This window comes from Conger conger, chromosome 13 (assembly GCF_963514075.1).
Source record: "Conger conger chromosome 13, fConCon1.1, whole genome shotgun sequence".
Taxonomy (NCBI): domain Eukaryota; kingdom Metazoa; phylum Chordata; class Actinopteri; order Anguilliformes; family Congridae; genus Conger; species Conger conger.
The window spans coordinates 7585881-7601928 of NC_083772.1; the positions used below are offsets into that span (position 1 = coordinate 7585881).

At 42.6% G+C, this 16048-nt stretch overlaps 1 protein-coding gene across 2 annotated transcripts; it reads left to right on the plus strand.

Annotated features, from left to right (window-relative positions):
• The first annotated feature begins 50 nt into the window (after nucleotides 1–50).
• Nucleotides 51–4944, plus strand: LOC133108429 (dynein regulatory complex subunit 4-like). 2 transcript variants are annotated; one of them, XM_061217942.1, is made up of 9 exons: nucleotides 51–295; nucleotides 873–971; nucleotides 1614–1811; nucleotides 2017–2223; nucleotides 2352–2406; nucleotides 3008–3213; nucleotides 3480–3647; nucleotides 4212–4298; nucleotides 4546–4944. In XM_061217942.1, exons 1-9 carry the CDS (start codon nucleotides 293–295, stop codon nucleotides 4675–4677), a joined length of 1155 nt encoding a protein of 384 aa, XP_061073926.1. In that variant the 5' UTR covers nucleotides 51–292; the 3' UTR covers nucleotides 4678–4944. The 2 variants fall into 2 exon arrangements, with proteins under 2 accessions (XP_061073926.1, XP_061073927.1); XM_061217943.1 differs by lacking the exon at nucleotides 4212–4298.
• The last annotated feature ends 11104 nt before the right edge of the window (nucleotides 4945–16048 follow it).

Sequence of the window (16048 nt, forward strand, 5' to 3'; positions counted from 1 at the left end):
ATAAATCATTATTTCAACCTGGCAGCCTAAGCGAGCTAGTTGATAGCTATTTTCCGTCCAACATCTTTGTTCTCCATAGCAACGGCATTTAACAGTCATACGCTAGCTCGCTATACGCTTCATCTACTGGCTAACAGTTCCTAGCTATCTGGTTACCGTTAACTTTGCATCTAAGAGTTGATAACTTAACTAGCTAACACAGCTAATGTACTTTTAGTGCCCGTAAATAACACATTTCACCTCCTTAACTAGATTGTATTTTATTCGTGTCAAGTGAAATCAATACATCGACATGGTGAATATATTTATTCAGAGAGATACGTTTAGACAACTAACGTTAACTAGCTTAGTTAAATAGCTAGGCTATGTTAGCTAACGTTAAATTCGACTCTAACGGTCAGCTAGCCAAATTAACGTTATAACGTTGTGTGATAGCTCATGTAAGTTACATAGACTAGTAGTTATGACTAAATTTACTGTAGCTAAGGCTAGTCGTTAACTAGTCTCTACGTTAGGCTAGCTAACTTAGCTTTGATTGATGTTTGTTGTTTGTTCAATGTGCAAGCAACACTCTTTGTTTATCCTTCGAGAAAAACATCTTAAACTAGGTTTTGAAACAGCTGGTAGCTGGTTTACCAGTTCAGACCAGCTCCCAGCTTGACATGGTTTGACCAGCTCAAGCCATGTTTTGAAACAGCTGGTAAAATTAACTGGTTGACCAGCTATCAGCTCAGACAATCGACCAGCACTAGCTGGTTTACCAGCTCATACCCTGGCTTTTTACCAGCTCAATTGTCAAGGGTAGACTGAACAGCTGACTAATTTCAGGGAAAATCAAATAATTATTTAACCGCATAGTTGTATTGTTTCAGCCTCCAAAAAAAAAAGGTCGGAAAAAGTCTGCAAAGGTCAAGGCAGCAGCACCTCTAGTGGGGGATGACCTGCCTATGCCAGAAATGTCAAAGGAGGAGGTAAGTTAAACATTAAAGGCATACTATGCAGGATTTTCACCATGAAAATATTATAAAGCAAACATGCTCAGTCATTACTATGATACACTGGCAACCTGTGTCTGTGTTAACTTCTGCCCGATACTGTGCTTATTTCTGGGCTATATCTGAAAAATGTGTCCAATATATAGAACTCATAGGGTCGATAGTCCAATAGATGGAGGAGGAGGAGGAGGAGGAGGGTAAGATTCTAGTTTCAGGAGATTCTGCTGGCTTATTTCCTCTCTTGGGCAGGGAGCGCTTGCAAAAGACTCCTAGACGTTCAGAGGACTTGAGATGTCTGATAAATATAAAAGCGACAATGAATTGATGTTTTTGTGAGTGTGTGTGCTTATGTGATTGGTTCGTACAATCACCACTCACGTTTGATTTTGGATGTGCTAATTTAGCCAGCTTGCAAATGCTAGTCCTATCTAGTCGTTAACGAATTGCAATTATTAATTTAACATTAATCAAATTATCTTATGCAAATCATATTATACCTTACATTTCTGTCGTCGTATTTCTTAAGGGCATCACGTTTCCAACATAAATATGGTGAAACCTAATTTAACTTAACATTAGGTAGTTAGCTCATTCTTGGGCTCTGTCTCTGTGATGTAGCTGGAGGAGTACGTTGTGCGCCTGCGGGTGGATTTGGACGGAGAGCGGGAGGAGCGCAACTATTTTCAGCTGGAGAGGGACAAGATCCACACCTTCTGGGAAGTCACCAAGAGGCAACTCGAAGAGAAAAGGGCTGACCTGAGGAACAGGGACAGGGAGATGGAGGAGTCAGAGGAGCGTCATCAAATGGAAATCCAGGTTATAAAAGAACTTAGTGAATGCACTGAAGGATGCCTAAAATTTTGTCTTCGATGAAAGGAAACGGCTACTATCGTTATATGGTTACAAATGGATCATTCTGCTTAGATTTACACATTTCAGCTGTGCATTTACATTGTGTGCACTGAAATTATTTTGTTGGAAAACAATGATGTTTTGTGTGTGTTTGCTTGCTGTCATTCAGGCTTACAAAGAGAAAGTGAAACACTTGCTGTATGAATACCAAAATACTCTCACAGACCAGAAGTCAAAAGTGGTTTTGACCGCCAAATTGATGCAGAAAGACTATGCAGAGATGGAGGATGAATTGCGTAAGGCCATACGCTGCCTTAAACTGGATATCAAACAGCAGAACCTGTCGAATGAAGAACGACTGAAGAGCATGCGACAGGTGAGTGGGTGGGATTGGTTGGGGTTGAAGGGAATTGTACCATGTCTTGTTCTTGGGGTTTCTTGAATTCTCTTTGTTAATTCTCACCTTTGTGCACAAAAAGCCTATTTTACTCTTAATTCCATCAGAAACAAGATGAAGAAATTACCAAAATGAGACACGATTTTGAAAGTCAAGTGCAAGGTATGCCTAATTTTAAGTAACACTCGTTCACATATTTTACTTTTGTTTCACTGTGCCTGTGTGGTTGTATAGCCTACTTCATTATCGGTAACCAATCTCTTATGTGCATGTTGGTCGCAAACCATGTTAACACAGGTATCAGATATGGGCCCGTTTTAAAGGTAGATATAGACAGGCTGGCTTTCAGCAGATGGACTTTTTCAAGGCATACTATTTTTACCTGTAAAAATATTGTAAAATAAACATGCAATGGTGTCTATTACTTTACCTGTATTTGTTATTCTAAAATGTGTTTTGGACATTTCTTGGTGTGGCAGTCTTATCTGTGTGTGGATGGGTGGGTCTAGCTACAGAGCCTGTGGGGTGGGATGAAAAAAAAAAGATAAAATGGTTAAACAGATTTGAGCATGGAGGTGAGTGGGTGGGGTTGAGGACGCAGGGGAAATTTATCTTTAATTGTAAAGACAGGACCACAGCAAGTCAAAAAACATCCTGCATAGTATGCCTTTGAATTGGGAATAAATTGTAAAAGTAGTTTGTTATGAAGCTGTTCAAAAAAGTTGCAGGCTATCAACTATGAAGGAACTTTTTTTTTTTCAAGTCGCTGAGAAGAAATATGATGAAAGAATGCAGGCGTTACAACATGACCTGGACTTGAGGCGGAAAATGGAGATCCATGAAATTGAAGAAAGGAAGAACAGCCAGATCAATTCACTGATTATGAACCATGACAAGGACTTCAGCAACATTAAGATTTACTACAATAAAACCACCTTCAACAACCTGGCACTCATCAACTCACTGAGAGTAAGAACAACTGTACAAACCTCGTTTAAATGGTACAATTAATTTTACATGCCATTTCATTTGAATATCTTACCATGAGGTCAGGGCAAGTGTGTATTTTATGCCCTCTTGTGATGAAGTGTGTGCTGGACCCTTCCACTCTGCTGAAGTGTGAAAGTATAAAAATGACTCATGATGATGAAGTTTGAAACTGTTGCCATGAGAAGCCACGGTGCTTTTAGGCAGAGACCTCAGTAACACGCAGGACACAAACCCATTTTGAACAGGAGCAGCTAGAGGAGAAGAAGAAGAAGGAGGATAAGATGGATAACGAAATGGCGGAAGTCTTACACCAGAACAAGATTCTGGTTGAACCACTGCAGAAAGCCAAGGAGCAGGTGGTTGAGCTGCAGAGACAGATGGCGAATTACAAAAACGACAAGGCCTCCCTGGCGGTAGGTGAAATAAAACGCCTTCTTCTGGTGCTGAAGCTTAAGATTAATTCCTAAGAATCCAGTCAAGTCCAGCCAAGTACAGTGCCCTCCATAGAATTCTTTGGTCATCAACTATAGAGATCGTCTTTGGCCTACCAGTCCCTTGTGTGATTGCTGAGATTGCCAGTGCACTCATTATTCTTACTGTTGTTCCAAACAGTTGATTTTGCTTAGCCTATAGTTTGGCATACTGTATGTCTCTGACAGTTCTTTTCCCCCCTTATTTCCCAGCCTCATAATGGCTTCCTTGACTTTCATTTGCACAACTCAGTCTGTTCTTCATGTTGACAAATGCCATTAACAGATTCCAAAGGCAACCTAGAGTTAAGACTAGATACTGAAAGCTCCCTTATACCCACGCTACGGTGGTAAGTCATTGGACACAGAGACACCTGTGATTCCAATTATCCCATATATGTCTTTGTCCCAAGACTTAAGGAGCTCACTGTATATAATGTATATATATAATATAATATATTGTGTGATAAGTGTACAGTGATGTTATTACATCTTCTGTCCGGACAGACGGCAAAAGTTCGGTTGAAGGTTGCAGAAAAAGATATGAAATTCCTGAAGTGGAAACATGAAGTCCTGGAGCAGAAATTTAGCAAAGTGAGAATTTATTCTCCTCACATTATTGAACGTGTGACGCAGAAGCACTTTTCCGCGTGTTGCTTTATAAAAGCTGGCACATGGTACCATGGTACTTTACTCATGTAATGTATAATGCTAAACCCACTGCATTGTGAAATTGCTGTTCTGTACATGGCTTGGGTCCAGCTCCACTTGTGGAGGACTCAAACTTGTGTGTGGAAAGAAAGCAGGTCTCACAAAATGTTGGAAATGACTGTCACTGTAGATTCAGAAGGAGAGGGATGAGCTGTACCAGAAGTTCACCAAGGCCATTCTGGAGGTGCAGCAGAAGAGTGGCTTTAAGAACCTGCTCCTGGAGAAGAAGCTGAGCGCTCTGGCCGAAACGCTGGAGAAGTAGGCACAGGAGGCAGGACTTAGTGAGGTCCTCTCCAACTCCAACCTCAACCACTTGGCGCACGACCTGGCGACCCGCAAAGTGGAGGTATGCCTGTTCTTCACCGGTCCTTTAATCTGTTACTCGGATTGGATCTGTCCTGAAGTTTAGTTGGACGAGGAAACGTGTGTTATGAACGTTTGGATTAAGCTATGGATTATCTGGGCTATTACATATGTCCCAATTCCCCACTTGCCATAATCCACTGTCGCCATACTCCAATACTGTATACCTGCAGTCGTGTACAGTGCTGCAGAGCCCCGCCCTCCTGCTGCAGTCGTGTACAGTGCTGCAGAGCCCCGCCCTCCTGCTGCAGTCGTGTACAGCGCTGCAGAGCCCCGCCCTCCTGCTGCAGTCGTGTACAGTGCTGCAGAGCCCCGCCCTCCTGCTGCAGTCGTGTACAGTGCTGCAGAGCCCCGCCCTCCTGCTGCAGTCGTGTACAGCGCTGCAGAGCCCCGCCCTCCTGCTGCAGTCGTGTACAGTGCTGCAGAGCCCCGCCCTCCTGCTGCAGTCGTGTACAGTGCTGCAGAGCCCCGCCCTCCTGTACAGCGCTGCAGAGCCCCGCCCTCCTGCTGCAGTCGTGTACAGTGCTGCAGAGCCCCGCCCTCCTGTACAGCGCTGCAGAGCCCCGCCCTTATGTTATTGATGTGTATAGTGCTGCAGGGTCCCTTGTGTGTCATTTCTGCTATGGAAGCATGTAACTGTTTTGTTCTAAGTGTGTCTCCTTCGCAGGCCCATAATGACTTGCTCTGGACATATGAGGCGAAGCGGAAGTCTTTGGGGATCCCTGTGGAGGAGCTGGGGTTCACGCCCCTGGAGAGCACTTCAGCTGGACTGGTGTCTGCCACAGTGTGATGAGCAAATGAACTACTTTGAATTAAAGTTTAATCATATTGCTGTTTTTCCACAAGACCCACGCATTCAGACTAAAATCTTTCAGATGAGTTAGTGAAATAGGTTTTTACTAATATAAGAACATGTGCTGGTGTTCATGCAAAAACATTTTGAACATATCATGGAAGTGTAGCTCAAAGAGTGGTGGGCTGTCCAGTTAAAGCACAAGTGTGATTATATTTGTTTTATTATTATCTACAACAAAATTCTCGAGCTTCAGAGGCTCCATGGCATTTGATTTTATGCATAATTACACAGTCACAACATTTCACACTCCACCAATAGAAGACACAACTGTAAGGAATGAAACAAGCCTGGCAAGGATACTACAAGTGAATTTGCTAATTCCCCAGAAAGGAAATCCAGTAATAGCTCTTAATAATTTGTTTTCTATAAAGAATGGAACATTGTTTGAAGTGAAAAATAAAAGCCATATTGGAATGACTGTGTGACTGTTTCATTAACGGCTCATTTTCATCAGCCTTGAAATCTGAGAGACAGTTTGGGCTTGTATGGTTGCCACAGGTGCTGACTCACTTGCTTTCATTGATAATGTAACTGCTGATGGCAGCAGCTGAATTAATTCTGAAGTGTACAGAGAGACTCAAGTTCAAACAAATGCCTCCAAATTCTTTAGATGCTGCCTCATCCCACAGCAAGGTAGCAACATACACCAATGCTCTCTTTCCTAATTATATTCCAAACAGTTTTTCAGTAAGTCTATTTGGCCTATGTCTCTGATTCTTTTTTTCTTATTTCTCAGCTTCATAATGGCGTCCTTCACTTTCATTGGCACAAATGTACCATTTACCCTTTACTTACTGTGATTCTCAAGATGACAAACACCAATAACAGACTCCAAAGGCAATCAAAAGCTGTTCTTCAATCTCAAGGAAGTGATTGAATACACCCGACTAATCAGAAACATCTGAGAAGCCAACTGTCCAATTACTTTTGGTTCCCTAAAATGAAGTGACTGCGTAAAATGGGATGTAATTCCTACAGAGATTTTATTTTATTTTTTATTTGACCTTTATACAGGGAAGTCCCTTGAGAGCAAGCTCTCATTTTCAAGGGTGCCCTGTTTACAAAAGACATATATAAAAGATACAGGTTGCAACAGACAAGATAAGAGCAGACAAAAAACAAGTTATAAAAAACAGATAAGTGATAAGACACTAAAAATCAGGTAAAACACGAGCAGTTCTCAGTCATGGTACCCACGAGGAGCACTCTAAAAGAGTCTAGAGAAACAAAATGATCCAATTTTAGAGTGTCCTGGAGCCTATTCCACTTGTCCGGAGCATAGTGAGAAAAAGCAGTCTTTCCATATTCCGTCCTCACGCGCGGAATGAGCAATCTGATGTGTGACTGCGAGCGTGTTCGGCAACTCATAGAGTTGTGAATGAGGAGCGAGGATAAATACGATGGGAGTTTACCAATTAGACCTTTATAGATGAATAGAAGCGAATGTAGCTCTCTTCGTGCAGTTAGGGACGACCAACCCAATTTTTCGTACAAAACACATCGGTGAGTAAGAAAACCATCACCCGTTACAAAGCGCAGGGCACTATGATACACAGCATCAAGCAGCTTCAAAATGGCAGGAGAAGCATGCATATACACAATATCACCATAATCAAAAACAGACATAATTTGGGACTGAACAATGGATTTCCTGGTTTGAAGAGAAAAACAGGATTTATTCCTGTAAAGAAAGCCAATTTTAACCCTCAGCTTCTTTATAAGATGTTCAATATGTGTGCGAAAAGAGAGCTTGGTATCCAGCAAAATACCCAGATATTTAAATGAGTCGACACAATCAATTAGTTCTCCCTGCAGAGAGTGAAGAGAAAGGCTATTGTTAACAATTGACGATCGAGAGAAAAACATCCATTTAGTTTTGTTTGAGTTCAAGACTAATTTGAGATCAAGCAGAGATCGTTGGAATGTGTCGAAGGCTGACTGCAGGCTTGCAGCTGCCTGAGCTGGGGTGGGACCAAAGCAGTAAATTATTGTATCGTCCGCATAATAATGAACATTAGTGTATACAGAAGGGAAAAGAATATTATTTATATAAAGAGTGAATAAAATTGGACCAGTAATGGACCCTTGTGGGACACCCTTAACAACAGATAAAGAGCTGGATCTAAGATTGCCAGCAACAACTGACTGCTTTCTCCCAGACAAGTAGTTAGAGAACCAACTAAGAGAAAGGTCATCCAGGCCAATGGAAGCTAACATACTTAACAAAATACCATGATCAACAGTGTCGAAGGCCTTAGAGAGGTCGACAAAGAGGGCAGCACAATGTTGGCGATTATCAAGACCATTCACAATATCATTAATGACGAGGGAAGTGGCAGTAACAGTGCTATGACCGGGTCTGAATCCTGATTGGTGTGAGTGTAGGATATTGTATGCGTCTAAAAAAGCCTGCAGCTGTTCAATTGCCAGGGTTTCTAAAACCTTAGCTAGGCAGCACAGTCTAGAGATGGGACGATAATTGTTTAGGTCACTGGTGTCACCCCCTTTAAACAGGGGCACGACCTGTGCGGACTTCCAGACCGTTGGGATTTCACCGGAGATAAAAGTTAGGTTAAAAATCACCCCATATGGATGTAAATTCCCTCAAATTGAAGGTGACAGCACTTTAACCTGAAATTCTCACTTTGCTGCAATCTAACTGCACTTTAACCTCATAGGGGGGCATCCTGTAGCCTAGTGGCTAAGGTACATGACTGGGACCCGGAAGGTTGGTGGCTCAAGCCACGATAAAATCCATGCAGATGATGGACCCTTGAGCATTGCCCATAACCCCACATTGTTCCAGGGGATTGATTGCTTAGCCTAATCAACTTCGTTGCTTTGGATACAAGTGTCAGCTAAATTACGAATGTAATGTAATAATCATTGTTTCATTTCAAATCCGATGTGCTGGAGGACTGAGCCAAAAGTGCATCAATTGTATCACTTGTTCAAATACTTTTAGACTACATTGTATATCAATGCATGTGATCGTGTTGTGGGTTCCCAGGCCAACAAATGATCAGTCCAATTACAAATAAACAATCCAATTTATAAAATCAGGAGTCTTGTAGTAAAGTGCTGAATAATAGGCCTTTATTCCATCAGATGGAATCCGAGTACCAAAAAAGCAGTGATCATCATTAGGACACAGAACAGCAAGCACACACACACACACACACACACACACACAGCGTGAGCAGAACAAGCTAAATCATCTGAGCACTCTGAGCACACACACTTTGCAAAACAGTTTCTTGTATCTCATTTTCGTGGCCTTGGTCTCTCCCTCTGTCTGGGTACGGCTACATCTTCTCCAGTCACGCCATAGTTGTTTTCTTGCTTCTGATTGGCTTTTACACACAGCGCAATTGTCTTACACCTTCTCATCCAGATCTCAGAAACTTTTAATCAACCCCCCCTTAACATTTTACTTCAAGAAAACGTTCTTTCCAGTGTTTTAAGGAGAAACAGAAATAATGCAATTCAGTGCAGTGTACTTCAATGCTGGGGTTATATAAAAAATAATACAGTGCAAATATCATACTTCAGTGTACTTCTTCAGTGTTGTGTTAGTGCAAATTAGTACAGGTACTGATACATAGAATAACATAAGATAATCATACTGATTAATAAGGTAAACACAGAATATCATACTGATTCAGAATAACATCTAGATGTATTCTTTAATCTGTATAATTACGTAATGCAATTCAAGATTTTCTATTAGGTCCACTAATGCACTAATGATTAATTAATTAATCTCTAATGATTAATAATAATGTATTTCCCACTTTTTCCACAATCCAATTATGTATAATTATGCCTTCCCAATTTATATACAGCCACTCTGCGACTGAAATTAAAACCACTGTTGTTGAAATTATACATTTATGTGATTATTTTATTATTAATTGCTTATCCTGGAGTGATCCAGATCATACATAATTATTAAAGTATCATAACTTGCTTTGTGCTAATGAATATTATTTTCTAATTGTAATTTTCTGTGAGTTGAGATGTCTCTCCCTTTCTGTACTGTGGGCCTCCAAGGCTACGGCCATAAACTGTGTGTTCTATATTATCTTGTCTTGGGAGCCTGTGAGCCTGCAGAACCAAAAACATAAGACCTCACCACGGAGGTTACCATGGGGATTATCCTCCCTCTGGACATAGGGAGTTAAAACAAGATAAAATAGACTTCTCAGACGCGCAGGGAATGCGCAGGCCCCTGCGTATGCATCGTGCTGGAATGTTTTGAGAACATATATCTGCATAAACAGTACCTTGAAGGGGGGAGATATGAATAAACAATCTGTAGTAAGGAGAAGAGTGGGGAATTGTCTTTGAATATTGATCATTGGGAATGTTTAATCAAAGGGGGCGTACATTTGTTGCGCTCCGCTCATACATATATCCAGACAAAGGAGAGAAACCTTGTCCTTGTTTTTGCATGCAACTTGGACCCTATGCATAGCAAAGATTTTATTTTATTTACTGTCTCCGTCTCTGAGTGTTTTCTTACAGGAATAAATTAAAATTCCCACCACATTGGGGGCTCGGCCGGGATACCAATACCTCACCTGCACTCCCTGGAGTATCAGCGCTGACTGCAAACCGTGCACGGGTCGTCTGCGAGCCGGTATAGAGAAAGACCTCAGCCGGAGCGAGTCAAGGCTCTTTGGGCTAAGTAGGAGGCCAGTCGGGAGTTTCTCCAAAAGAGGAGAGGAGCGGGCGGGTGAGTGACGGTATCCCTGAATTCGGCTTGTGTTTATGTGAGACAGAGAGAGTAAAACTAAAAAAAAGATGGGACACACTAACAGTAAAGGGGGGTGTTGTTGTAACTGCTGTAAAGACTGTTGTGGGACAGATGACGTGACTTTGACTATGACTGGGGAGAGTGTGGAGCGTCGGCATAATGGTTCGGGGAAATGGGAATCATTTTGGGTAAAGGAATTCGGGTTTAATGGACTGCTGAAGCCTGCCCATACGAATAAACTTATGCGTGATATAATGAGGCGGGCAGGTGATGACAAAAAGTTGTTAAAAAAGTGTCAGCAGCTGCCGGCGGAACACAGTGGGTGTATCGTGCGTGGACGGTCGGAGATATGCGCGCAGCTATGGAAGGGTGTCCCCATCCACAGAAAGGATATCAGGCGTTTCATATGTGGTTTGAACCCTTTATAGAAAGTTATCGGCTAGACGCTACTGAAGTAGAACGTTGTCTGCGTTTGCTATTGAAACAGCAGTGGTGTCAGGTCGCGGGAAACTGGACAGTAGAAAGTCGAGGGACAAATGGTGCCAACGCAGCTGCTGCCGCAAATGTGGCAGGGCATTTATGGCGAGAGAAGCCCGCTGATGTAAACAGTGATGTGTACTGGCGACCCTTAATGGCATTGTTAGGTCGTATACGCGATGTTTTTCATGGGCATTGTAATTATGCGCGTATTTACGATTGCAGACAGAAAAAAGATGAATCCTGTCTAGAATATTTAGACCGATTACAACCCGTTTTCGCTGAAAATAGTGGTCTCGACTTACCGAACCCGTGGGATGACAACGGTCTGTATGCCCAACAATTAAAGATAGCTTTTCTGACCGGGCTGCGCCCCGAAGTTTCGCAAATGGTAAAGCGACACCTGTTGACTTGGCAAACTGGGGCATTCCAACCCATTAAAGATTACGCCTTACATTTTGAAAGGGAGATGCACGAAAATAAGGGGGTTTATCCGCTGCATTACGACGGAGAGACTCAAGGGGCAGGGCGTGGCCAGGGAAACAGAGGTCGGGGAAACGGACGCGGTCGTGGTCGTGGTCGTGGTCGTGGGGGAAACGAACCATACAAGGGTTCTCGAGCTTGTTATGTATGCGGAAAGGAGGATCATTTTGCGCGAGATTGCCCGAATAAGTTTCAGCCTCTAAAACAAGAGGATAATTCGGCAAAATCTCTCTTCCATATTCCTGCTCATTTGGTACATGGGCAGTGCCATGTATCAAGAGAAGAGATGAAGGGGTTAATAGATCAAAGTTACTATACCATTGGACTCACCATTTACCTAAAAAACTTTTCTAAGAAATGCCCAACATGACAAAGTTATAATACACGGGGTGGGGTGGTAGCACAAAGGGGGGGGGGGGGGGGGGGGGGCAATTCCTACACCCCCTGAGCCATTCCATACATGGATAATGGACTTTATACATCTAACACCGTGTGAAGGGAAGAGATATGTATTGGTAATGTTATGACCTTTCTCTAAATGGGTAGAAGCTTTCCCAGCCACATCTATAAATGCAATCACAGTAGCAAAATGTCTGAGTAGAGAAATCATTCCTAGGTGGGGGATTCCAAAGGCATTATATAGTGATAATGGGCCAGAATTTAGGAATGAAGTCTTGACCCACCTAGGAGCAAAATTGAGAATAGAGTTAAAGAAACATTGCACATATCATCCACAATCAGCAGGACTGGTGGATAGAACTAATGGAACCCTAAAAGCAAAATTGTGCAAAGCTATGGCAGAAACTAAATGGAATTGGATAGTGTTGTTGAAATTATATTCATGTGATTATATAATTATTAGTTGCTCATCATATTATTAATTGCTTATCCTTTACTAATTTCTTATACTGTTATTGATTGCTTATACTGGAGTGATCCAGAGCATACACACTTATTAAAGTATGTATAACTTGCTTTGTATTAATGGAAACTATTTTCTGTAAACTGTGTGAGTTGAGATGTCTCTTTCCTTTCTCTGCCCTGCGGCCCTTGAAGGCCACAGGGCACCACGAGGCATGGAACAGCATGGTATCTGTTTATTTGAGAAGGGGCTGGTGCCTGTGATTCTCGCAGATCATCAACATTCTACGTCGACAGAGTGTTGATCTGGGGAGTATCTCTCCCTGGAGACTGGGAGTATCTCTCCCTGGAGACTGGGAGTATCTCTCCCTGGAGACAGGGAGTTTAAACAAGATAAGCGAGGGCCCTTCAGAATGTTCCCAAAACATACATTCACGTGGACAGATACCTCAAGGGAGGAGAAAGTCAAGAAACATCTGTTGCAAGGAGAAGAGGGGTGGATTGTCCTTCGATATTGATTATTGGAAATACTCACGAATACTAATGAAGGGGCATACATTTGTTGCGCTCTGTGCCTACATATATCCAGACAAAGGTCCTGGAACCTTTGTCCTTGTTTTTGCATGTAACTTGGACCCTATGCATAGTAAAGATTGAATTATTTTACTGTCTTTGTCTCTGAGTGTTTTCTTACAGAAATACATTAAAATTCCTACAACAATAGCATGTCTACCATTGGCATTAACTAGCATGAGAATAACACCACAGCGCGGATTGGGGTTGTCACCTTATGAAATAATACATGGGAAATCATTTGAATCACCACATTTATTGCAGAGAACACAAGTGGAAGAAGCAACCCTGGCAGAATATATGAATAGAATGTTAACTAATAAAAGTGAGATTCGAAATGTGCTTCCTCCCAGATTGCCAGCGGAGCTGCCACCAGGAGAGATTAAGCCTGGAGATTGGATCCTGGTGCGAAGTGTTGGTAAAAAGTGAACCGACGTGGAAGGGTCCATATCAAGTGCTCCTGACCACACCTACTGCAGTGAGAATCCAGGAGAGAGAGACGTGGATACATCAGTCACACTGTAAGATAGTATCGCCTCCAGTTGCTGGTGTGTAGGTGCATTTCAATATTATTAAAAGGTCAGGATAGACTTGGAGGGAGTCCAGCTACAAAGGGGGGCGTGGGATATAGAGCTCGTCCGTCTCAAACCTGGTGAAGAACTTATTTACACTCCAAGTCAGTAGAGACTCCAGACCGGTTCCCAGAGATGCCTCTCTCCTCCCTGTTTCTATTGATCATAGGGACATGCACGGTCAGTGCAGGTCATATGCCAACCTCGCCTAGGGCTAGAAGATATCTGGGGGCGAATGATTACCTATCTGAATCAGGAAACCCTGCACACATATATGCTACTAACTCATGGTGGAAATATGCAAATAGATCAGCACATTCTGCAAACCGCACTGAATGTTATGTGTGCACACAATTGGCGGCCTCTATATCTACACCCAGGGTAGAGGTGATACAAGTTGCAGCCCCCACGCTAAGTGTGAATAGTACAATAAAGTGCGCTATTGCTCGTAGTACATTAACATCAATGCATCCCAGTGCACCCCCACTCAACCTGATAATGGATTTTGGGTTCAAATATTGCACCGACAAAGATGGATATCTGAAATAGGGGAATATGAGTTCTAATATTCATATTGGCACTGAATTTGTGGGAGTAACCCAGGGGTGTCAGGGGAAACTACTGATTTTTTGTGGATATCCGCTCATAACCGAACAGTCCTTTTTCACCGGTAAAGAGAACAGTCTAAAATGGCACGCTATGTAACCCATCGGCACCGCATTGGAATGGGATGAGAGCCGTGGACAGTTGGTATTGGTTGTGTGGACATCGGATATATGTGGCATTACCACCGAAATGGGGAGGGGTATGTGCTTATGTATCTTCACCAGGTTCACGTACATTGTGAGCCCACATGAGGCCACGCAGGGGAGGCGAGACGCCAGTGCTCCTCATGATTCTATCTGCGGCACCAATGTCCCGGCAGACGCAAAATTGTGGACAACCGGACAGAAGGTAGCCCTCTCCCTATTTCCTTGGACAGGGGTGGGGAAGATAATGCTATGTTTGGAGACTGAATTACCGTTTAAGTGCACTTATAAATGAGACCAGCAACATAACTAGAAGCATACAGCGACAGTTGACTGCTTTACGGCTAATGACACTGCAAAATCGGATGGTGCTAGACCTGTTGACGGCGGCGCAGGGGGGAGTGTGTCATATCGTGGGAACCTCGTGTTGCACCTACATACCAGCAAATGATGAGAAAGGCGGAGAAATAGATCAAGCTTTGCAGCGCTTAAAAGACCTGTCGGATGCACAACATAACGACTATGTATATAATAACTCCTGGTGGCAGTGGCTCATTTCTGGGGGGTGGAAAGCGGCAATAACATCTGTACTGACCCTCATAGTAGCCGGATTCGCAGTACTGCTCTTCTGCAGCTGCTGTGGGGTTCCCATAATTAAAGGATTGATATCAAAAATGTTGAATGCTAACCCACAATATCAGATGTTTATGTTACAGGACGTCAATGAAGTGACCGCTCCGTCTGACACGTTGAAGAAACCATCCCATGATGTGATAGAATTCATTGGCCTGTTTCAACAATAAAATATTTTCCTGTGAATGAAGCACATGCCGAAAATCAAAAGAAGTGGCATGTTAGCGGATAATCAATTAAAAAGAGAAGGGAAATGTTGTTGAAATTATACATTTATGTGATTATTTTATTATTAATTGCTTATCCTATTATTAATTGCTTATCCTGGAGTGATCCAGATCATACATAATTATTAAAGTATCATAATTTTCTTTGTGCTAATGAATATTACTTTCTGTAACTGTGTGAGTTGAGATGTCTCTCTCCTTCTGTACCCTGTGGGCCTCCAAGGCTACGGCCATAAACTGTGTGTTCTATATTATCTTGTCTTGGACCTCACCACTGAGGTTACCATGGGGATTATCCTCCCCCTGGACATAGGGAGTTTAAACAAGATAAGATAGACTTCTCAGACGCACAGGGAATGTGCAGGCCCCTGTGTATACACTGGGAATGCTGGAATGTTTTGAGAACATATATCTGCATAAACAGTACCTTGAAGGGGGGAGATATGAATAAACAATCTGTAGTAAGGAAAAGAGTGGGGAATTGTCTTTGAATATTGATCATTGGGAATGTTTAATCAAAGGGGGCGTACATTTATTGCGCTCCGCGCATACATATATCCAGACAAAGGAGAGAAACCTCTGTCCTTGTTTTTGCATGCAACTTGGACCCTATACATAGTAAAGATTGGATTTTATTTACTGTCTCTGTCTCTGAGTGTTTTCTTACAGGAATAAATTAAAATTCCCACCACAACCACAAATTTCTGATATTTGTCAGCGCTCTAAGCAAATATCAGGGCCTCCTGGTTCAGCCGCCTCTGCAGTCGGACGGGGCCTGACCTCTTCCCTACCCTGCTCGCAGCGCCAAATTCTGTTGTGGGTTCCCAGGCCAACAAATTATCAGTCCAATTACAAATAAACAATCCAATTTATAAAATCAGGAGTCTTGTAGTAAAGTACTGAATAATAGGCCTTTATTCCATCAGATGGAATCCAAGTACCAAAAAAGCAGTGATCATCAGTAGGGCACAGAACAGCAAGCACACACACACACACACACACTCACACACACACACACACACACACACACACTCACACACACACACACACACACACACACACACACACACACACACACAC

What these genes read in the sequence shown, in the direction of transcription:
- LOC133108429 (XM_061217942.1), top strand. An exon ending in GTCATCAAATGGAAATCCAG is followed by an intron (nt 1,812 to 2,016) that starts GTTATAAAAGAA and finishes GCTGTCATTCAG; the next exon opens with GCTTACAAAGAGAAAGTGAA. An exon ending in ACGACAAGGCCTCCCTGGCG is followed by an intron (nt 3,648 to 4,211) that starts GTAGGTGAAATA and finishes CTGTCCGGACAG; the next exon opens with ACGGCAAAAGTTCGGTTGAA.